General features: G+C 44.1%; 1 protein-coding gene across 2 annotated transcripts in view; it reads left to right on the plus strand.

Moving 5' to 3' along the window:
* Positions 1-430: 430 nt before the first annotated feature.
* The window catches only part of BLVRA (biliverdin reductase A), a 58,603-nt gene continuing 35,345 nt past the window's right edge, over positions 431-23,688 (plus strand). Inside the window, exons 1-3 of one of the 2 annotated variants that reach the window (XM_081244267.1) lie at positions 431-874; positions 4,150-4,218; positions 15,294-15,326. In XM_081244267.1, coding sequence (XP_081100393.1) covers positions 15,315-15,326 — 12 coding nt within the window. In that variant the 5' untranslated portion in view covers positions 431-874; positions 4,150-4,218; positions 15,294-15,314. The remainder of the gene's footprint in view (positions 875-4,149; positions 4,219-15,293; positions 15,327-23,688) is intronic. The other variant, XM_081244266.1, reaches the window with a different exon arrangement.

Below are 23,688 nucleotides of genomic sequence, written 5' to 3' on the forward strand. Positions count from 1 at the left end.
TTAGAATAGTCAAAATCATAAAGACAGAAAGTAGACTGGTGGTTACCAGGGGCTGGGGGCAAGGAATAACAGGGAGTTATTGTTTAATGGGGATAGAGCTTCAATTTCACAAGATGAAAACAATTATGGGGATGGACAGAGGTGATTTTTGCACAAGGATGTGAACGTATTTGATACCACTGAACTGTACACTTAAAAAATGGTTAAGATGGAAATTTTATGTTATGTGTATTTTACGAGAGGGAGAGAGAGAGAGAGAGAGAGAGGTGGGGGGGAGGGAGAGAGGGGGAGAGGGGGAGGGGGGAGGGAGAGGGGGGGAGAGAGAGAGAGAGAGAGAGAGAGAGAGAGAGAGAGAGAGAGAGAGAGAGGCTTCCCTGCCTGTTCCACCTGGGCCGGGGCTACTAACCCTAAAAGGATCGAGCGGCTTCCACGTGGTGTGAGTGGGGCCGGAGGACTGGGCTGCGATGCGCACCACTAGCGGACAGGGCACAGCCCCAGACGCCTCTACAGGCCCGGGAGCACGCGCCTAGGGCTCCCCCTCCCCTGTGGACGCGCGCCCTCGGCCCACTCGCGCAGGGACAGGGCAGGAGCTTGGGTTGCAGACACTGCCCGGACAACTTCACAGCCAGTCCTGCGGGTTCCGTAGGCCAGCAGAGCGCTGGGGCCGTGCAGTCCCCGGAGCAGGCGGGACCCCTCCCCTCACCCCACTCCTCCGCCCCGTTTCTCCTCCTCCTTCCCCGGCTCCCCTCCCCCCGCGCCCCCGAGTCCCGCAGCCAGGCAGCCAATCCCAGCCGCGCTCCTGCCCGGCTGCTCAGGGTGGTGGCACGGAGCCTGGAGGCGGTTTGGAGAGCTCAATCTTTGCGCCCAGCGGCAGGTAAGGTGCGCGGGGGGGATCTGGGTCGCGTCGGGCTTTTCTAAAACCGTCAAGCACGAGCCTGAAAACTGATGCTAGTGGGAGAGCCGTCACCCGCCCCGCTGCCGGGCCCAGGAGCCCTCGGCGCCGCCCACCTCGCCCCGCCCGGGCCCGGCGCGGAGCTGGCGTTCTGGACGCTCCGCTGGCCCGGGATCTCGACGTGCTCCCCGGGGAGGGCCTGTCTCAAGTAAACAAAGACCAACTATTAAAAACATTACATCTATGTTTCATTTGTAAAATGGTGATGGTTTCGGTTTTTATGCAGAGGTATTCGGCTCCTACTGAGGGCGGGTGTCGAGGGCTCGGCCGGAAGGGAATCCGGGGACCCGCCGCGCTGGGGTTCTGCTCCTCGGTAGGAACCCTGCGTAGGTCCCTTAAGCTCTCCTGGCCGCGCTCTCCTCTTTGGAAACTGGAAAATCTTATTATTTCAGATGTTGTTCTGAGGGTTACATGAATTAAGTGCACTCTTAAAAAAAAAAACTAAGGCTGAGCTCCCAGCAACAACAGGGTTATCTAGACACAGCTATTTTAAAGTACTGATAACCCTGAATTGTTCCACAAAGGAACTAAGGTAGTTTGCAACAAAATGACGTAGAATAGTAACAAGTCAACAGAGAATAAATGTAACCGGATATTGGGAGCAGAGGTAAGACAGAAAATAAGTCCAGGGGAAAAAATAAAGTGTGAACTTGCTGTGAAAATGGAAATGTTCTGTATTTAATTAATTTACATTTAAATAGTGTGTGTCTATATGGAAAACAATATGGAGGTTCCTCAGAGAACTAAAAATAGAATTATCATATGATCCAGCAGTCCCACTCCTGGGCACATACCGGGACAAAACTATAATTCAAAAAGATACATGCACCCCATGTTCATAGCAGCATTATTTACGATAGCCAAAACGTGGGAACAACCTAAATGTCTATCGACAGGTGAATGGATAAAGAAGACGTGGTGCGTATATACAATGGAATACTACTCAGCCATAAAAAAGAGTGAAATAATGCCATTTGCAGCAACATGAGTGCAACTAGAGACTATTATACAAAGTGAAGTTAAGTCAGAAAGAGAAAGACAAATACCATATGATATCACTTATATGTGGAATCTAAAATATCACACGAATGAACCTACCTACAAAACGGAAATAGATTCACAGACATAGAGATCAGACTTACAGTTGCTAAGGGGGACGGGGAGGGAGAGGGATGGACTGGTATTTTGGGGCTGGTAGATGCAAACTATTACATTTAGAACGGATAAACAACAAGGTCCTACTGTATAGCATAGGGAACTATATCCAGCCTCCCAGGATAAACCATAATGGAAAAGAATATTTAGAAAAGGACTGTATTTATGTGTATAACTGAGTCACTTTGCTGTATAGCAGAGACTGACACAACATTGTAAATCCACTGTACTACTTCAATTTAAAAACAGTGTGTGTCTAGTGGCTGCCTTATAGGACATTGCAGGTCTGTATTGTTTTTCTAGTTGAGTCTCAGATTTGTCTCTAGGAAAGTAAACTTGGTCATTTGCATTGTTCCTGTCGTTTGAAACATACTTCCCTCATTCATTCCTCAAATATGAATGGCCTTGGAGGAAGTAGAGCCATTCCTTATAATTAGCTAGAAAGACAGCTTTCTGTACTTCATTATTAGAGCACCCTGATACATTGCCATGTGAAAGTCTACTCAGTTGAGGAACTGGGGCTGGGAGGGATGGAGTCAGTGAATATGGCATAATTTATAACTTTTTTTAGAGTTTTGAATAAAAATATAAATGTTACCTTTATAGCAAAATTTAAAATATATAGATAAGCAAAAAGAAACAATCACTAAAAATTTCACCACTCAAAGACATAATTGCAGTTAAGATTTTGATGTGTATATTTCCAGACCTTTGCCCCATGTAGCCATTTTATTTTCCTTGGTAGGCCCCAAAGTATCAGCTCCCTCCAAGAAAGGAAAATCCAGTCTGGGGGCAAGGGTCGCTTTTATCTTAACCTTTGGACCTCTCAGGCCAGCACCTGGCCCCATCCGAGAAGGTCACCATCTCCCTAATCCTCCTCCCGTACTTCTGCCAGTGGCCTGGCATTGGGGCAGTGGTTATAGGCATCTGAGAGAGCATTTCGGAGAGGAGGAAAGTCACAGCTGTGGTTCATTCCGCATGAGGAGTAATCCAGGATTCCTCATCCTTGGCACTGTTGATATTTGGGGCTGGATAACTTGGTTGGGGGAGGGCCGTCCCGTATATTAGAAGATGTTTAGCAGCGTGCTGGCTCACCCCCCCCCCCGCCCCTGCTTCTCATCATGACAATCAGCAGTGTTGGTTGAGACCACTTGGGTTAACGGAAATTGCTAAATTATTCATGACACGCACTAAAGAGGTTCATATTCCAGTTTGCACGTAGGAGAAGGACTGAGATCGAAAGAGAGGCATAGCTTAAGCTAAGGAAGCTGTTTAGTCCTGGCTGTACGATTCACTTACGGTGAGATTTTGGTGGGCAAGTATATCAGTTAGGATGGAAACAGGAAAAAACCCACAAAAATGCAAGACACTTTTGAGGGGACTCCATAGAAGAGGGGGTAGGATTCGGGGAACCAGCAAATGACATTGCGACACCCGGGGAGGACGGCTGGCGGGGGGCCATCCCCACCCTGGCCAGAAGGGGCAGGGAAGGGAGTGGGATACCAGAGCTTGGAAGTGGGGGCCAGGTGGGGGGGTGGGAGCCCTGGAGGAGCAGCCGCCCTCCAGGGCTGCTGTGGCCCTGGCAGAATGCGGCCACCGTCACAGCAGCAGCCCAGCAGATGGGGGATAAGTTCACCAGCCTCTCCCTTTGTTACGAGTCCAAGTTCGTACTGTTCAGCCTCATGACAGGCCACTAAATTGAGAGCTAAAGTGTTAGGGCAAGGAATAGCAGCTTTTTTGGAAAGCCAGCAGACAGAGAAGATGGTGGACTTGTGTCCCAAAGAACCATCTTACCCCCAAGTTAGAATTCAGGCTTCAGAGGGGAGGGGTTGTGGCAGGTTGTTGCGAACTTCTTGGTGGGCCAGACCGGGAAGGGGATGTTCTTGCAGCTGTCCAGGTAGGTCTGCTGTAAACCTCCAACAAGAGGAATGTGATTCTCTGTTGTGCAACTTTGTATCTCTGTATGAATGAAAATTGTTATACGTTTAAAGGTCAAGCCTGGGAGGCAGAGCCTTGAGAATGTGCTATCATGTATATTTCAGGCTGTCGGCAACATTCTTTTACAAAGTAGTAGAGCCAGCGTGAGGAAGCACAGGCAGCAGAGCGCAAAGGTGAGAGCTAAAGGAATAGATCCAGTATGGAGTCAGGTTTGTTCTTCTCTGTTACACATTACCCCTCCTGTTCCCACGGAGCTCCTCCTCTGGCCAGTCCCTAGTGGAAGCTGGAGGGTGAAGCAACCCAGGTGATGCAGCCTGGGGAGGTCAGCCAGCTCCCGAGGGGGTGGGAGCAGGGCCGATGGAGAGCCACCAGAACCACCAGTAGCATGTGATCTAAAGTCTTCTGCCTCTGTCGAATGAAAGTTTGAGGGCTCTAACTCTTAAGGGTTACCAGGGGAGGAAAAGGCGATAGGCAAAAAATGTTTTTTGAAAATTAAAACATATAACACACGCAGGCCACTGCTGCTTCTGACCTCTGACTCTGTTTCAAGCAGCAAGGTCAAGCCATGCTGTTTTAGCTACTGCAGGATTTTTTTTTTCCAGCTTTATTGAGGTATAATTGACCAAAAATTTCTGAGATAAAGTATACAGTGTGATGATTTGATATACAGATACATTATGAAAGTATTCTCTCCAAGTAAATTAACACACATGTTTACTGGTTTTGGTTTTGGTGAGAACATTTAGGTTCTACTCTCGGCAGATTTCAGTTATTCAAGACAGTGTTATCAACTATAGTTACCATTAGATTCTCAGACCTTATTCATTTTGTAACTAAAAATTTGTGCCCTTTTATCAACCTCTTCCTATTTCCCCTATACCCCAGCCCCTGGGAACCACTTTTCTAATCTCTGTTTCTGTGAGTTTGGTGTTTCTTTTTTTTTCTTTTAGATTCTACATATAAGTGATACCATGCAGTATTTGTCTTTCTCTGCCTGGCTTATTTCACTTAGCATAATGCCATCCGGGTCCACCTATGTTGTCAAAAATGACAAGATTTCCTTCTTTTTTAAGGCTAAATGTTTTTCCATATATTGTCATCCCTTGGTATCTGCAGGGGATTGGTTCCAGGAGCCCCCGTGGATACCAAAATCCTTGGATGCTCAAGTCTCTTATATAAAATGGTATAGTACAGTGAATATAGTTCGTTCTTCCTGTCTGTGGATTTCACATTCTCAGATATTGAGGGCTGACTGTATATGGATCACATTTTCTTTTTCCTTTCATCCGTCAACACTTAGGTTGTTTCCAGGTCTTGGCTGTTGTCATAATGCTGCAGTGAACATGGGAGTACATATATATCTCTTCAAGATAATTATTTTGTTCCCTTTGGATATATACCCAGAGGTGGGATTGCTGGATCATACAGTAGTTCCATTTTTAATTTTTTGAGGAATCTCCATGCTGTTGTCCATAGTGGCTATACCAGTTTACATTCCCATCCACAGTGCACAAAGGTTCCCTTTTTTCTACACCCTCACCAGCATTTGTTACCTCTTTTCTTTTTGATAGTAGCCATCCTAACGTGTGAGGTGATTTCTCTTTATGGTTTTGATTTCAGTTTCCCTCATGATTAATGATGTTGAATGCTGAAAACCTTTTCGTGTACCTATTGACCCTTTGTATGTCTTTGGAAGAATGCTTATTAAGTTTCTCTGCCCATTTAAAAAAAAAAATTTTGGGCCGCAGTGCGTGGCATGTGGGATCCTAGTTCCCCGACTAGGGATCGAACCCATGCCCCCTGCAGTGGAAGTGCAGAGTCTTAAGCACTAGACCGCCAGGGAAGTCCCTCTGTGCATTTTTCAATTGCATTTGTGGTTTTTGCCATTGAGTTGTATGAGTACCTTGTATATTTTGGATATTAACCCCTTATCAGATTTGTGGTTTGCAAATATTTTCTCCTTTTCCATGGCTTCCTTTGCTGTGCAGAAGCTTTTTACTTTCATGTAGTCCGACTTGTTTATTTTTATTTTTGTTGTCTTTGCTTTTGGTGTCAAATCCAAAAAAATCATTGCCAAGACCAAAGTGAAGGGGCTCACCCTTTATGTATTCTTCTAGATTTACAGTCTCAGATCTTAGGTGGTACCATGCAAACTTAAGGATTGCTTTCTCTATTTCTGTGAAGAATACCATTGGAATTTTGATAAGGATTGCTTTGAATCTGTAGACCACTTAGGGTAGTATGGACTTTTTTTTTTTTTTTTTTTTTTTTTTTTGGTACGCGGGCCTCTTACTGCTGTGGCCTCTCCCGTTGCGGAGCACAGGCTCCAGACGTGCAGGATCAGCGGCCATGGCTCACGTGCCCAGCCGCTCCGCGGCATGTGGGATACTCCCGGACCGGGGCACGAACCCGTGTCCCCTGCATCGGCAGGCAGACTCTCAACCACTGCGCCACCAGGGAAGCCCTGGACATTTTAATAATATTAATTCTTCCAATCCATGAGCACAGAATATCTTTTCATTTATTTGGGTCTTTTTCGATTTCTTTCATTCGTGTCTTACGGTTTTCATTGTAAAGATCCTTTTTTAATTGAAGTTTTGTTGATTTCTGCTGTACAGCAAAGTGATTCAGTTATACATACATATACATTCTTTTTTATGTATTCTTTTCCATTACAGTTTATCACAGGATATTGAATATCGTTCCCTGTGCTATACAGTAGGACCTTGTTGTTTGGCTCAGCCTTTCTTACCTGTTTTGATGTGGATATTTTCTCATTCACCAGATATGTAGGAGTCACTAAGCTAGTTTCTGGATCTCTTTCAGAAGGGACTGCTCCCAGTGTCGCTGTACATTCAGTGTGTCTGTGGCAGAAGGGGAGCTCGGGAGCCTTCTGTGTTGCCATTTTGGTCAAATTTACTGCAGGATTTCTTTAAACTTCTTAACCCTGCATATTCCAACTCAGTTGTGCTGTTTGGTGCACTATTATAAAACATATCTTTGCTGGTGCCTGAATAAACAGTTGGATATTTCCTATATATCTTGTACAGAATGATTTTTCTTGTAGCTTAACTGTTTACTTTTTTTCAGTTACCATAGAAACCACATCATAATACCTCAGAGTTTGAAAAGGGCCTATAGTTTCTCACCTGATAACTGAGAATGTGCAGCATCTTAAAAAAAAATGCCTGAGAAATATATACATGTATCAAATTATCATAGGTACAGCTTAAACTTATAGGATGTTATCTGTCAATTACATCTCTATAAAGCTGGAAGAAAGCTGCATAGGAAAACAAAATAGGCACAAAACAGCAGAAAAGCATCATGTGCTCAGTGTAGAGCATAACATGATTTACGCAATTAACATCAAGGTCACAAATAACACACTGTGACATCTTGCTTATAAAAAAAAATCTTGACTGATCTGCTAAGGAAAGAAAATACACTCTTTCTAGCGAGTTTTTAAATTGTTAAAGACAAAAGTTACATTTACAGGGATTCCTTCTGGGTGGAAGATTTATATTCCTTTGGCCCCCACCACACACACCTGTCATTTGTGCTGTGCTCGGATGTTCCAGCAGGTTGTCGTTTCCAAAAGCACTTGGCCAGGGGCTTCGCTTCCCTGGTGGTGCAGTGGTTGAGAGTCCACCTGCCAATGCAGGGGACACGGGTTCGTGCCCTGGTCCGGGAAGATCCCACATGCCGCGGAGCGGCTGGGCCCGTGAGCCATCGCCACTGAGCCTGCGCGTCTGGAGCAAAGAACTTGGCCAGAAAGAACTAGTCTTTCAGCAATAGGAGACCAAGGTTTTGACCTGGACTTTCTGGGGGATCAGTGCCTAATGACATGTATGGGCCCCCCTGGAATGTCCTGGTCTCATCCCACTTTTAAAATTTAGTTGCACTGCGGTTGCATTGTTTGCAATTATTTGAGTTAATAAGCTGCTCTTTTAAAGAATGGACACACCATGGTAAGCCTAAATACAGGATACCAGATGTTCATTCCTTAGTAGGAGTGCTTCGACTCCTGGTATAACATTTCTCTTCTGTTATATCAAGAACACTCTCAGTAAAAGGCAAAAGGTTTTGAAATGGCCACGAGAAGGAACAGGAGGTACATGGAGCAGGTGGGAGGGGCTTGAAAGTTGGGGTGGGAAGGACAGTGCCTTCTGTTTGGAGAGAGTGCCACGGAAAGCTTTACCTGTTCAGCACTGTTGTGCCTGGTGTCTCAGGGCAGCAGCTTTACTAGCTCTGATAACCTGAGCTTTGTCCTAGTTCATGTGTGTCTGTCTGCCCCTGAGAGAACCAGAAGAGAAGCTAATAACCAACCTCCAGTTAACCAAGCCAAACATGGAAGAAAGCGAAAGCAAAGGAGAACAAAATAATAGAAGTGAGTTAGAATTTATGGCACATCAGCACTGGAAGAGTATGTAGGGGTCATTTAACTTTGTCTGAGCTCATCCCCCCAACCCCCAGCTTTTTCAAGGTGCAGGAACCAAGTTGCTCACAGACCATGTGCCCTGGCCTCTGTCACAGAGCTAGTGGGTACCCAGGCCAGGTCTAGAACTAGTCTCTTCTTTAAAAAATGTATTTTATTGAAAAATAGTTGATTTACAATGTTGTGTTAATTTCAATTGTACAGAAAGTGGTTTAGTTATACATGGATACACATTCTTTTTCATATTCTTTTCCATTATGGTTTATCACAGGATATCGAATATAGTTCCCTGTACAGTAGCACTGTGTTGTTTATCCATTCCATATATACTAGTTTGTATCTGCTAACCCCAAACTCCCAATCCATCCCTCCCCTACACCCTCTTCCCCTTGGCAACCACAAGTCTGTTCTCTATGTCTGTGAGTCTGTTTCTGTTTCGTAGATAAGTTCATTTGTGTCACACTTTAGATTCCACATATAAGTGATATCATATGGTATTTGTCTTTCTTTTTTGAACTTACTTCACTTAGTATGATAACCTCTAGGTCCAATTCCCAGAGGGTAGCTTGTCTGCTGCAGGAGATACGGGGGAAGGAGAAACCTATTTGAAAATGCTTTAAGCAGGTTATTTATGCAAAAGTGTCGACTTTTTTCCTTTAACTGTCTAGTGAACCACCGCAGCCTGAGCTGTTATTTGTAATTATGCAGTAATTCAGGAACTAACTTGAGATTCTTCTTTTTTTTTTTTCATCTTTATTGGAGTATAATTGCTTTACAATGGTGTGTTAGTTTCTGCTTTATAACAAAGTGAATCAGTTATACATATACATGTGTTCCCATATCTCTTCCCTCTTGGGTCTCCCTCCCTCCCACCCTCCCTATCCAACCCCTCTAGGTGGTCACAAAGCACTGAGCTGATCTCCCTGTGCTATGCGGCTGCTTCCCACTAGGTATCAGTTTTACGTTTGGTAGTGTATATATGTCCATGCCACTCTCTCGCTTTGTCACAGCTTACCCTTTCCCCTCCCCATATCCTCAAGTCCATTCTCTAGTAGGTTTGTGTCTTTATTCCTGTCTTACCCCTAGGTTCTTCATGACATTTTTTTTCTTAAATTCCATATATATGTGTTAGCATATGGTATTTGTCTTTCTCTTTCTGACTTACTTCACTCTGTATGACAGACTCTAGGTCCATCTACCTCATTACAAGTAGCTCAATTTCGTTTCTTTTTATGGCTGAGTAATATTCCATTGTATATATGTGCCACATCTTCTTTATCCATTCATCCGATGATGGACACTTAGGTTGTTTCCATCTCCAGGCTATTGTAAATAGAGCTTCAATGAACATTTTGGTACATGACTCTTTTTGAATTATGGTTTTCTCAGGGTATATGCCCAGTAGTGGGATTGCTGGGTCATATGGTAGTTCTGTTTGTAGTTTTTTAAGGAACCTCCATACTGTTCTCCATAGTGGCTGTACCAATTCACATTCCCACTAGCAGTGCAAGAGTGTTCCTTTTTCTCCACACCTACAAGCAACTCTATGCCAATAAAATGGACAACCTGAAAGAAATGGACAAATTCTTAGAAATGCACAACCTGCCAAGACTGAATCAGGAAGAAATAGAAAATATGAACAGACCAATCACAAACACTGAAATTGAAACTGTGATTAAAAATCTTCCAACAAACAAAAGCCCAGGACCAGATGGCTTCACAGGCGAATTCTATCAAACATTTAGAGAAGAGCTAACACCTACCCTTCTCAAACTCTTCCAAAATATAGCAGAGGGAGGAACACTCCCAAACTCATTCTACGAGGCCACCATCACCCTGATACCAAAACCAGACAAGGATGTCACAAAGAAAGAAAACTACAGGCCAATATCACTGATGAACAGAGATGCAAAAATCCTCAACAAAATACTAGCAAACAGAATCCAACAGCTCATTAAAAGGATCATACACCATGATCAAGTGGGGTTTACTCCAGGAATGCAAGGATTCTTCAATATACGCAAATCAATCAACGTGATACACCATATTAACAAATTGAAGGAGAAAAACCTTATGATCATCTCAATAGATCCAGAGAAAGCTTTCGACAAAATTCAACACCCATTTACGATAAAAACCCTGCAGAAAGTAGGCATAGAGGGAACTTTCCTCAACATAATAAAGGCCATATATGACAAACCCACAGCCAACATCGTCCTCAATGGTGAAAAACTGAAAGCATTTCCACTAAGATCAGGAACAAGACAAGGTTGCCCACTGTCACCACTCTTATTCAACATAGTTTTGGAAGTTTTAGCCACAGCAATCAGAGAAGAAAAGGAAATAAAAGGAATCCAAATCAGAAAAGAAGAAGTAAAGCTGTCACTGTTTGCAGATGACATGATACTATACATAGAGAATCCTAAAGATGCTACCAGAAAACTACTAGAGCTAATCAATGAATTTGGTAAAGTAGCAGGATACAAAATTAATGCACAGAAATCTCTGGCATTCCTATATACTAATGATGAAAAATCTTCTTTTTTCTTTAAGTGGCTTCCCCTAGAGAGACATACCATATATTTCTGGGTGGGAAGGCTGAATGAGTGATCCTAATTTAATTTACAAATGTGATGCAATCTTAGGCACAGTTCCTATGGAAATTTTTTTTTTTTAACTTGACAGAGCTGTTCTAAACTTCATCTAGAAGTCTGAGCGAGCAAGACTAGATAAGAATACTGAACAAGTTAGTGAGAGAACTTGAACTACCAGAGAGCAAAACATATTGTAAAGCCACGGTCAGGTAAACAACATATTATAGGCATGGGAAGCCGGGTCAGTGGCACAGCCCAGAAGGTGAAAGAATAACCATATGCATAAGAATTTAAGTATGAGCCATTGGGGGAAAGAATGAAAGAGTCAGTAAATGATGTGAGAACAACTCAACTATTTGGGGAGATTACAGGAGAGTCTTATCTCATGCCATATACCAAAATATAACTTAGATTGATTAAAACTAAACATATAAAGGGGAAAAGAGTTAAAAATCTAAGTGAAAATTAAAATGTATATGTCTTTCTAAACATAATACTAAAAGTCAGAAACTTAAAGGCTTTTAGGCTTTTAATATTATTTACAATATTTTCAGTATTGTTAAAAATATTAAACCCTTGAAATAAAAAACAAACCAGAGTAAATCTTCTTGCACCCCAATGTTTATTGCAGCACTATTTACAATAGCCAAGACATAGAAGCAGCCTAAATGTCTACCAATGGAGGAATGGATAAAGAAGATGTGGTACATATATACAATGTAATATTACTGAGCCATTATAAAGAACAAAATAATGCCATTTGCAGCAACATGGATGGACCAAGAGATTATCATACGAAGTGAAGTTAGTCAGACAGAGAAAGACAAATATTATATAGTATCATTCATATGTGGAATCTAATTTTAAAATGATACAAATGAACTTACTTATAAAACAGAAACAGACTCACAAATTTCTAAAACAAACTTAACAGTTACCAAAGGGGAAACGTGGAGGGAGGGATAAGTTAGGAGTTTGGGATTAACATACACACACTACTGTATATAAAATAGGTAACCAACAAGGGCCTACTGTACAGCACAGGGAACTCCACTCAGTATTTTGTAATAACCTATTATTATGGGTAAAGAATCGAAAAGAGAATGAATATTTGTATGTGTATAACTGAACCACTTTGCTGTACACCTGAAACAAACACAACATTGTAAATCAACTCTACGCCAATAAAAATAAATAAATAAAAATAAAATACACTAGAGTACAGGGGAAAAAAGTAAATCTTCTTGTTATAGGGTTAGGTCTTAGATCTTTTAGAATGTATTAAATGTAGAATAAAGTTCTCCCTGGGTTCTGTTCAGACTTTAACGGGTCTTGGCAGGACAGTGGGGAGGAAGGGAGAGATGTGTGATGGGCAGGGAGGGCGCTGAAAGGTGGCCTGGGGTTGCTGCCTACCCCAACGGTGCCATCTTATTACAAGGGAAGTTGAAAGTTGGAGAAGATGTATGGAAAGAATCCTGGCCAGGATACCCCTGTTGAACGTGCTTTATAAGTAATAATGCAATTCACCCTGGTAATCGACCGCTGGTGCCTAAGGTGGTAAGGTTTCTAGGTGGGGTCCTTTCTCATCCATGTGCATCTCTGCAAATTGGTTTGGTTTTGTTTTGCTTTCCCCAGATTCTGTGGGAAAGGTAGTAAAGTTCATAAGTAATGTTTTATTGACTTTTTATAGGAAACCTTTTCTGGAAGTTGTTATTAGAAAGGGAAGGCAAGCAGCAGTAATGTTTCTACAAGAACAAGGGCTCAGGGCAATTTAGTGATTTCTCCTGTGGGGACTGGAGACGGAATTGGAAAGCAGTGGTTATTACAAGATTCTGACTATATCAAGAGTTCCCTGTGCTCTACAGGAGGTCCTTGGTTATCTATTTTACGTACAGGAGTGGGTATCTGTTGATCCCAAACTCCTCATTTATCCCTCCCCACCCATTTCCCCTTTGGTAACCATAAGTTTGTTTTCTGTGTCCGTGAGTCTATTTCTGTTTTGTAAATTAGTTCATTTATATCATATTTTAGTGTGATATCTTATGATATTTGTCTTTCTCTGTCTGACTTACTTCACTTAGTATGATCATCTCTAGGTCCATCCATGTTGCTGCAAATGGCATTATTTCTTTCTTTTTTATGGCTGAGTAATATTCCATTGTATATATATGTACCACATCTTCTTTATCCATTCATCTGTTGATGAATGTTTAGGTTGCTTCCGTGGCTTAGCTGTTATATATATATATATATATATATATATATATATATATATATATATATATATCTCACATATATGTATAATATATATATAATATGTATGTATATGTGTGTATATATAACTAAATGACTTTGCTTTACACCTGAAACTAACACAGCATTGTAAATTAACTGTACTGCAATAAAAAGGTTAAATCTTGAAAAACAAATTTTTAATTAAAAAAGAAAAATGGGGGCTTCCCTGGTGGTGCAGTGGTTGAGAGTCCGCCTGCCGATGCAGGGGACACGGGTTCGTGCCCCGGACCGGGAAGATCCCACATGCCGCGGAGCGGCTGGGCCCGTGAGCCATGGCCGCTGAGCCTGTGCGTCCGGAGCCTGTGCTCCGCAACGGGAGAGGCCACAACAGTGAGAGGCCCGCATACCGCAAAAAAAAAAAGAAAGAAAGAAAAATGGGAAGCAGTGGAATTGCTAGGTCAGAGTTCGCTTGCTCACATTTGGAATTTTAATAGATGTTGCTAAACTGCTGTCTGTAGAGATGATACCTACCTATAGTTCCCCAGTAATAGGTAGGAGTTCCCTGGTGGTCCAGTGGTTAGGACTCTGAACTTTCACTGCTGGGGCCTGGGTTCATTCCCTGGTTAGGGGACTAAGCTGTGCGGCAAGGCCAAACAAACAAACAAAGAAACAATCCGAGATATTTGACCAACACGTGGCACATGTTTTGATCTCTGTCAGTGTGACTGAGCATCTAGGTAAAGTCATTTCACAGCTGAGGTTGAGCACTGTTTTCAGAGTCACCAGAGTTTCCTTGTTTGGGAATCAGAGAGCCTTTTAGAGCTGGAACAGACCTTAGAGATGAAGTCCAGCCATTCAGCCTACACATGGAGAACCTGTTTGGCTGTGGTCACTTGGCTAGTCCATGACCGAAGCCAGACCAAACCCCAGGTCTTTTATTTATCATAAAAGCTCTCTGGGTGTGTGTAAGACAGTCCTGGAAAGGTCCCTGGGGCAGTCTGGGTTTGGCTCCATAGCCAGGAAGCTGGAAGTTACAGCACAGGGCCACAACACCGTGACTGTAAGGCCAAGTGCTTTAACTCACCCTGAACTTCAGATCCCTCATCTGTAAAATGGAGTTGATATTAGCCTTTTTGCCAAGGTTTCAAAGATTAGGATTCATGTAGATAAAGCAGCTGACACAAGTTGTCTCACAGCTGTTATCATCCTCCTCATATTTCGTTATCTGACTTCCCCACCCACATGTAGGGGACACTTAACACTAACATTCTTCTTTTTTTTTTTTAAGTTTTATTAGGACACAGCCAGACCCATTTGTTACACATTGTCTATGGCTCTTCCCTTGCCTGTTTCTTTTTTTTTTAAATAAATTTATTTTATTTATTTATTTATTTATTTTTGGCTGCTTTGGGTCTTCGTTGCAGTGCGCGGGCTTCTCATTGCGGTGGCTTCTCTTGTTGCGGAGCACGGGCTCTAGGCGCTCGGGCTTCAGTAGTTGTGGCACACGGGCTCAGTAGTTGTGGCTTGCGGGCTCTAGAGCACAGGCTCAGTAGTTGTGGCACACAGGCTTAGTTGCTCCGCAGCATGTGGGATCTTCCTGGACCAGGGCTCGAACCCGTGTGTCCTGCGTTGGCAGGTGGATTCTTAACCACTGAGCCACCAGGGAAGCCCTGCATCATTCTTTTAAGTATACAGAAGCATCCGTTCTAGTATAAGAGGGGACCTTGGGGGTTGGCAGTGTTCTTTAGAGAAACATTACTGGTGTGATGTCCCCAGGGGGGCCAGTGACCACCTGCCGGTGTCAGATCAGACACTGGCCTGGGTGCCCTCACTGGAGGGCACAAGGTGGTGAAGGCATTTGGGGAAGATGGGGCCAATGGGACAGGAAGTGGGGGGAGAAGGGGGGTGGCCAGGGAGAGTGTCGGCAGGGAGTTTGAGGAGGTGCCACCAAGGTCCTGAACCTCTGCTTCTGTCTTCGCAGCTCCTGCAGAAAGAGACCAAGATGAACGCACAGGTGAGTCCTCTAAAAGGACCCATTTAAGGATGCTTTTTTTTTTGTAGTGTCCCTCATTTCTCCTTCACAGAGTGTCTCCTTTCCTCCAGAGTTTTTGGAAACGTCAGCACAAACTTGAAAACGTGTCCCCTCTTTCCTGCCACCACACATGGCTCCAGGTGATATGGGAAGAGTTAGGCTCCTCTGAGTTCTTATCTGTGTCAGTCCAGCTTCAGTTAGATTAGGATTTATCTACTTCAGTTTATCCTGAAACAACACTCATGGGTTAGGGGTAGAGTGGGCCGGGCCCTGGGGGCTGCTGGGCCCTTGTGTTATTCTGGGGACACTTAACCCTGCTTACAAGGACCTTTCTCTGCATCATCTCCCTGTCGTCTCACTTCCACCGAACCTGTTCTTTGATCCAACGAGACACCTTTGTCCCTTTGTTGTTTCCTGACCCATCAGCCCCTCCTGCTCTCACTCCCTTCCAGGTCCAGCGTAGATCGTGGGGTCCATCTCTTCAACTGCTATTGTGCTCACATCTCCAACTGCTTCTCCCCTTGTCCTCTTGATCCCCCATGGCCAACCCAGAGGCTGTCCCCACAGGATGGTGGTCTTGGGTGAGTGGCACAGCTTCATGCTGTTTGCGGCTGGCAGAGGTCTCAAGACCTCATCTGGGTGCTCAGCACGCCCACCAGGCCCCCTCCGGAGCCCCAGGCATCCCTCTTTTCCTTTGCCCTAAACAGCCAGGTCTGGTCTTCCTCACCCCTCCCAGCTCCCCCCTCACTCTTAGCACCTGGGTCACCTTTTACTTTACGGAGAAAAACTGGGACCATCAGCCATCATCTCTCTCAACTCCTGACTCCCTGGTTGTCTTGTTCCTTTTTTCATAGTGGAAGGGATGCTTCTCAGTGACAGAGCTCCAGGCTGCGAGTACAGGAAAATGCAGTTTAAGGTGGTTTTTATCCTGGAAGTCCAGATGGAGGGCAGGCTTCAGGGTGGGTTGATCCAGTGGCTCAGCCATCTTATCAAGGACGTCCAGGATCTTGTCATCTCTCTACTCTCATCCAAGTGTTGGCTTCATCCTCGAGCTAGCGTCCCTCAGGGTTCTAGGATGGCTGCCAGCAGGGGTTGGGACTACGTGCTTCCTCATTCACTCTGAGCGGGAGAAAGACGTGGCTTCCTGCAGCTCTCCCGGAAAAGTGGGAACCTCCTTTCCTGAAGCCTCCACCAAACTCCTGCTTAGGTCTTGCTGGCCAAAACCAGGTCACATGCCCATTCCTGGACTAATTAGTGTGTCAGAGGAGCCAGGATTTTGCCAACTGGCTGAGACTAATCAGTCCCACCTGGTGCAGCTTCCCCCTCTACCCCAGGGCTGGATCTGGGAAGAAGGAAGGCGAGTGGACACTGGGAAAGGACCCATTGCATCCCGTCCCAGACATTTCTGGTGAAAGCGTATTGACTGAAAAACACGCACACCTAAAAGTTGAGAATTATGTTTTATTCTGCTGACTTACGGAGGACTTAAGCCCGGGATACAGCCTCTCAGGAAACTCTGAGGGACTGCTCCCAAGAGGTAAGGGACAAGCCAGGATATATAGGGTTTTTTGCCCCCCCAAAAAAACCCCAGGCAATTGGAACATCAAAAGATTACTGTTAAAGGAAAACAGACATCTCAAGTTAATGATTTATCACTTTTCTATATATGGGAAGACGCAAGAGTCTAGGCTTATTGAAATCATTCCTTTGATAGGCACCTTAGCTATCTAGGGTGCCTGAGAGCAGTATCCTGCTCTTTCTCCATCCTGAGTCCCCTCAGGATGCACCTCGGGGGCAGCTGCAGTGGCTGAGGGCTTGATGGCCTCAATCGCCTTTCTTTACTGAAATGGCAGGCGACACTCTTTGTCCACACTCTGAATTGCAGACTCTGCTGCCTGTTCAGACCTTGTACCACCTCCCTGATTACCTCCTTGACCGGCTGCACTGTTGGGCTCATTTCTACTCGGTCTTTCCCATCAACATTTCCAACTGCTTTAGTTTTAGTTTTTACTTTCTTCAGAACAAAGCAACACATGAGGTCCTGTGAAGCTACCGTAATCCTATTTTTCTCATTCCCCTCAGAAACTCATCTTTAATAGTAGTTTTTGATATAATTCAAAAAGATACGTGCACCCCTATGTTCATAGCACTATTCACAGTAAACAACCTAAATGTCCATTGACAGAGGAATGGATCAAGAAGATGTGGTACATATATATAATGGAATACTACTCGGCCATGAAAAAGAATGAAATAATGCCATTTGCAGCAGCATGGATACAACTAGAGGTTATCATACTAAGTGAAGTGAGTCAGAAAGAGAAAGGCCAATAGCATATGATATCACTTACGTGTGGAATCTAAAATATGGCACAGAAGAACCTATCTACAGAACAGAAACAGACTCACAGACATTGAGATCAGACTTGTGGTTGCCAAGGGGGAGGAGGGGAGGGAGAGGGATGGAGTGGGAGTTTGGGGTTAGCAGATGCGAACTATTATATACAAGATGGATAAACAACAGGTCCTACTGTATAGCACAGGGAACTCTAGTCAAGTGATAGCTCCCCCATGTGAATTTCCATCACCCTCCATTTATCACTTCTTTTGTTACCTTCCGTTCTTTGACTTGGAGTAGAACTGTCTGTGTGCCTTGTTCATCTTCGCATCCCCACAGCACCTGGCATGATGCCTCAAATACCGTGTTTCCTCACTAAATGGCAGTTGACTAAATGATGGGATGATTCAGAGACTGTTTAGTCATCTTGTGATACATTCCAGAGCTTGGGTGGATCAGGAAAAATGTAGAGGAAGGAAAACTTGCAGAGACTTGAGGCTGGCTGGAGAGGGAGGGAGGAGCAGGGTCTCAGCCGTAATCAGCCCTTTGGTCTCAGAGGATTTGTCCAGTGCAGGAATGACTCCCAGGATTTCCAGCATGTCAGGACAGAATTTGCAGAGCCACTGGCCTTTGCCCGGAAGTTCAGAGCACAGCCAGTCAGGTGGGGTGGGTGGTTGGAATCTAGCACAGAACATGATGACACAGGTCAGGGTGGGACGGCCAGGTGGAAATGCCCAGTTCGCATTTCTTCCTGGGACTGGAGCTTGGAGGAGAGGATGGCTCGCAGCACATGATGTGGGAGACTTCAGCATAACGGTGGTCCTGGAAACCTTAAAAGTGCGAGACATCCCTCCCCCACTCTGGGAATATGGGGAAAAGAGAAGAACAGAAGGACAGGATTGAGCACTGGGGAATGTGCAACACTAGGGCGCAGGATGAAGTGTGAGAAGGAAACCTCACCGTGAGACGAGGGAAGACAGGGAAGGAGCGAATTTAAAGAAGGTCCCCTTGAGTGTCAAATACGAGTTGAGGTCCAGGAGAATGCCGCTGAGGGAAAGCCCTTGAACTTGGCAGTGAGAAGATCTGAGATGCCCTGTGATACGGCAGAGAGGTGTGGTAGTGAAAACCAGCTTACAGTTGGGCTAGAAGGGTGAGTGGAGGAAGCAGATGCGGCCCGGGGGTATGAGCAGCCGGCTGATTTGGGGGCAGTGGACAGGCCACGGGCAGGGACGGAGTGCACTGAAGACCAGGCAGCAGAGGCTGCCCAGCTCTGTAGCTGGAGCCTAGGACAGGAGCAGCGAGTAAGCCCAAGGCTGTACAAACTGTAGAGCTCTCATCTGCTCAGAGCATCCCTCGGATTTGTATATCTATTTTAAGTGTTTGTATTTTGGATAACATGCATTCACATGATTCAAAATTTTAAAGAATTTAGGGGAAAAAAAAAAAGATTTACTCTGGGAAGACCTCTTCTTTCCCAGCTACTCTGTTATGCTCCCAGGCAACCAGTGCTACTGGTTTCTTGGCTATCCTTTCAGAGAGATTCTAAACATATACAAGTATTTTTTCCCTTCACCTGCCTCGCCCCCTTGTTGTTTTTTTTTTACACAAACTAGAGCACATATCTTACACTGGTCTGTATTTTGCTTTCCTCAGCCAACAATATATCTTGGAGATCAGTCCCCTCCAATACATAAAGAACTTCCTTGTTCTTTTTTTTTTTTTTTGCGGTACGCGGGCCTCTCACTGTTGTGGCCTCTCCCGTTGCGGAGCACAGGGTCCGGACGCGCAGGCTCAGCGGCCATGGCTCATGGGCCCAGCCACTCCGTGGCATGTGGGATCTTCCCGGACTGGGACACAAACCCGTGTCCCCTGCATCAACAGGTGGGCTCTCAACCACTGTGCCACCAGGGAAGCCCATTGTGCATGTGTTCTTAATCCTAACTTTCTCTAAATTCCATCGTCAGATCTTGAGCTCCAAACACTCAGCTTCTCTGAGTCCAAGACAGGGAGAGCAAGCTCACTCTGTGACTATCATTTGGTCCCCAATTAGTTTTTGAGTCACTTTGCTGTTCCTTATGTCTGTCCCTTTTCTGCTGTCTTGAAACTGCTGCTGTTCCTTTGTTCCTTAAAATACCACCTCTACAGGACTGGATATACAGTGCATTTGATCAAGGGTTCAAGACAGCAGAGCACAGCAGACAACTGAAATGGAATTTTAGACATCCTGGCTTCTAGAAATCCATTGCCCACCTGTCTGCTGGGCATGTCTTACTGCCTTCTTTCTTGCCATACTTCAGCCTTCTCATAATCTGTGTGCACGTTCACCTTCCTGCTCACCTTTCTTCCCCTTTCCTCTGCTTTCTGCTGGTTCTCACCGCCAAAGTTGTAGCTACTAAATTGCAGAGCAGTTTAGCCATCTCTTTGACTTGTTTAATCTCTTATAGTTGGGGATTTTCCAGTTATTGTCCTAATTTCTAGTTTAATTCCATTGTGGTCTCAGAGCAGACACTGTATGATTTCTGTTCTTTTAAACTTGTTGGGGTATATTTTATGGCCCAGAATGTGGTCTGTCTTGGTGAATGTTCCACATGTGCTTGAGAAGAATGCATATTCTGCTGCTTCAGGGTAAAGTAGACTATAGATGTCAGTTATGTCCAGTTGACTGATGGTGTTGAGTTCCAACTATGTCCTTCCTGATTTTTCTGCCTGTTCAACCTGTCCCTTTCTGATAGAGGGGTGTTGGAGTGTCCAACTGTGATTTTGGATTCACCTGTTTTTCCTCTCAGTTCTATCAGATTTTGCCTCATGTAGTTTGGTGCCCTGTTGTTAAGTGCACAAATGTTAAGGATTATTATGTCTTCTTGGACCCCATTATTATTATGTAATGCCCTTCTTGCAACTAACATAGCTATTCCTGTTTTCTTTTGCTTATAGTGTTACCATGGTATATTTGTCTCCATCCATTTACTTTTTTTTTTAATTTATTTCTTTATTTTTTGGCTGCGTTGGGCCTTTGTTCCTGCGTGTGGGCTTTCTCTAGTTGCGGCGAGTGGGGGCTACTCTTCGTTGTGGTGCACGGGCTTCTCATTGCAGTGGCTTCTCTTATTGTGGAGCATGGGCTCTAGGTGTGCGGGCTTCAGTAGTTGTGGCACACGGGCTCAGTAGTTGTGGCTTGTGGGCTCTAGAGCGCAGGCTCAGTAGCTGTGGCACACGGGCTTAGTTGCTCCGCGGCATGTGGGATCTTCCCGGACCAGGGCTCGAACCCGTGTCCCCTGCATTGGCAGGCGGATTCTTAACCACTGCGCCACCAGGGAAGTCCCATGCATTTACTTTTAATCTATATGTGTCTTTATATCTAAAGTGGACTTCTTGTAGACAATATATAGTTAAGTCTTGTTTTTTAATCCACTCTGACAATCTTTATCTTTTAACTGAGTTTGTTGCCAGTAGACCTATCTTGCAAGAAATGTTCAAAGGATTTCTTTAGAGAGGAAGAAAAATAATACAGGTCAGAAACTCAGGTCTAGCTAAAGAAAGGAAGAAGCATTAAGTGAAGGTAAAATAAAAACTTTATGTTTCTTATTCTTAATTGATCTAAATAACAATAAAGGGGCTTCCCTGGTGGCGCAGTGGTTGAGAATCTGCCTGCTAATTCAGGGGACACGAGTTCGAGCCCTGGTCTGGGAAGATCCCACATGCCAAGGAGCAACTAGGCCCGTGAGCCACAACTACTGAGCCTGCGCGTCTGTAGCCTGTGCTCCGCAACGAGAGGCTGCAATCGTGAAGAGGCCCGCGCACCGCGATGAACAGTGGCCCCCGCTTGCCACAACTAGAGAAAGCCCTCGCACAGAAACGAAGACCCAACACAGCCAAAAATAAAATATAAATAAATAAATAACAATAAAATAATAACAGCAACAAAGTATTCAATTATTTATGCTTATGTATATACTTTATGTATGTATTTATATGCTTATGTATGCTTATACATAAGTGAAATGAGTAACAGCAGTGATACATAGGACAAGAAGAAGGAGTGGGATTATTATGTTATTTTACAGTACTCACACTATCTGTAAAGTGGTATAGTTATTATTTGAAAGTGGACTTGGATTAGTTGTAAATGTATACTGCAAGCCCTAGAGCAACCAATAAAAAAAGGAAGTATAACCAATATGCTAAGAAAAAAGAGAAAATGGAATCATAGAACATGCTCAAATTAAATCACAAAAGGCAGAAAAAGAGTGGAAGAGAAAAATAGGACCAAAGAACGAAGGCAATGAATAGAAAACAGTAACAAGTATTAATCCACCTACATCAATAATCACCTTGAACGTTAATGGTCTAAATGAGTCAGGTAAAAGATAAAGATTGTCAGAGTGGATTAAAAAACAAGACTTAACTATATGTTGTCTACAAGAAGTCAACAAACTCCCTCAAATTTTTGTTTGTCTGAGAAAGTCTTTATTTCTTCTTCACTCTGGAAGGATAATTTCATAGGGCTCAGAATTCTAGGTTGGTAGTTTTTTTTTCTCTCAACACTTTAAATATTTCACTCCACTCTCCTCTTGCTTGCATGGTTTCTGAGGAGAAGTTGGATGTAATTCTTATCTTTGTTCTTCTGTAGGTAAGGTTGATTCCCTCTGGCTTTTTTTTCTTTTTCTTTGGCTGTGTCACGCGGCATATAGGATTCTAGTTCCCTAATCAAATTTGCGCCCCCTGCAGTGGGAGCACAGAGTCTTCAACACTGGACCACCAGGGAAGTCCCATCTCTCTGGCTTCTTTCAGGATTTTTTTCTTTATCTTTGCTTTTCTGTAATTTGAAAACGATATGCCTAACATCATTTTGCAGGGCTGGGGGGCGGGTATTTATCCTGTTTGGTGTTCTCTGAACTTCCTGGACCTGTGGTTTGGTGTCTGACATTAATTTGGGGAAATTCTTAGTCATTACTTTTTCAAGTATCTCTTGTGTTCTTTTCTCTCTTCCTTCTCTTTCTGGTGTTCCCGTTACATGTATGTTACACCATTTGTAGTTGTCCCACAGTCCTTGGATATTTGCTTCATTTATTCAGTCTCTGTTCTCTTTGCTCTTCAGTTTGGCGGGGTTACTACTGAGATATCCTCAGTTTCAGAGATTCTTTCCTCAGCCATGTCTAGTCTCCTAATAAGCCCATAAAAGGCATTCTTTGTTTCTGTTACATTGTGTTTGATCCCTAGCATTTCTTCTTCATTCTGTCTTAGAATTTCCGTCTCTCTGCTTACATTGCCCATCTGTTCTTGTGTGTTGTCTGCTTTATCCATTAGACCCTTAGCGTAGTAATCGTAGTTGTTTTAGATTCCCAGTCTGGTAATTCCAACACTCCTGTTATGTCGGTCCTGATGCTGCTCTGGCTCTTCAAGTTGTGGTTTTTGTCTTTTGCTATGGCTTGTCATTTTTTTCTTGATCGCCAGACATGATGTATCATGTAAAAGGAGCTGCTGTAAATGGGCCTTTAGTCATATGGTGGTGAGATATCGGGGGAGGGGAAGCATTCTCCGGTCCCGCGATCAGGTCTCAGTCTTTTAGTGAGCCTGTGCCTCTGGACTGCAAACCACACAAGTATTTCTCAGTTGTTTTTTTTCTTCTTCCCCTCTTAGGTGGGAGAGTATGGCTAGAGTGGGCTAGAGTTGGGTGTTTCCCTTCTCCCAGATGGAATTCTAGAGTAGTCTGGAGTTTTGTACAGTGGACCCTCACACATCACCGGGGTTAGAGATGCTGACCCTCTGTGCAGTTGAAAATCTGCCTGTAACTTACAGTCGGCCCTCCATATACATGGTCCCTCCACATCCACAGTTCTGCATCCACAGATTCAACCAGCCGCAACTGTGTAGTACTGTAATATTTACTTTAAAAAAAATCCATGTGTACGTGGACCTGCACTGTTCAAATGCATGTTGTTCAAGGGTCAACTGTTTTTCCCTTCCCTGCAGTCAGTTAGGCTCTGATCATTCCCCAGCAAGTTAGGG

Source organism: Mesoplodon bidens (genome assembly GCF_964165515.1).
Source record: "Mesoplodon bidens genome assembly, chromosome: 9".
Lineage (NCBI taxonomy): Eukaryota > Metazoa > Chordata > Mammalia > Artiodactyla > Ziphiidae > Mesoplodon > Mesoplodon bidens.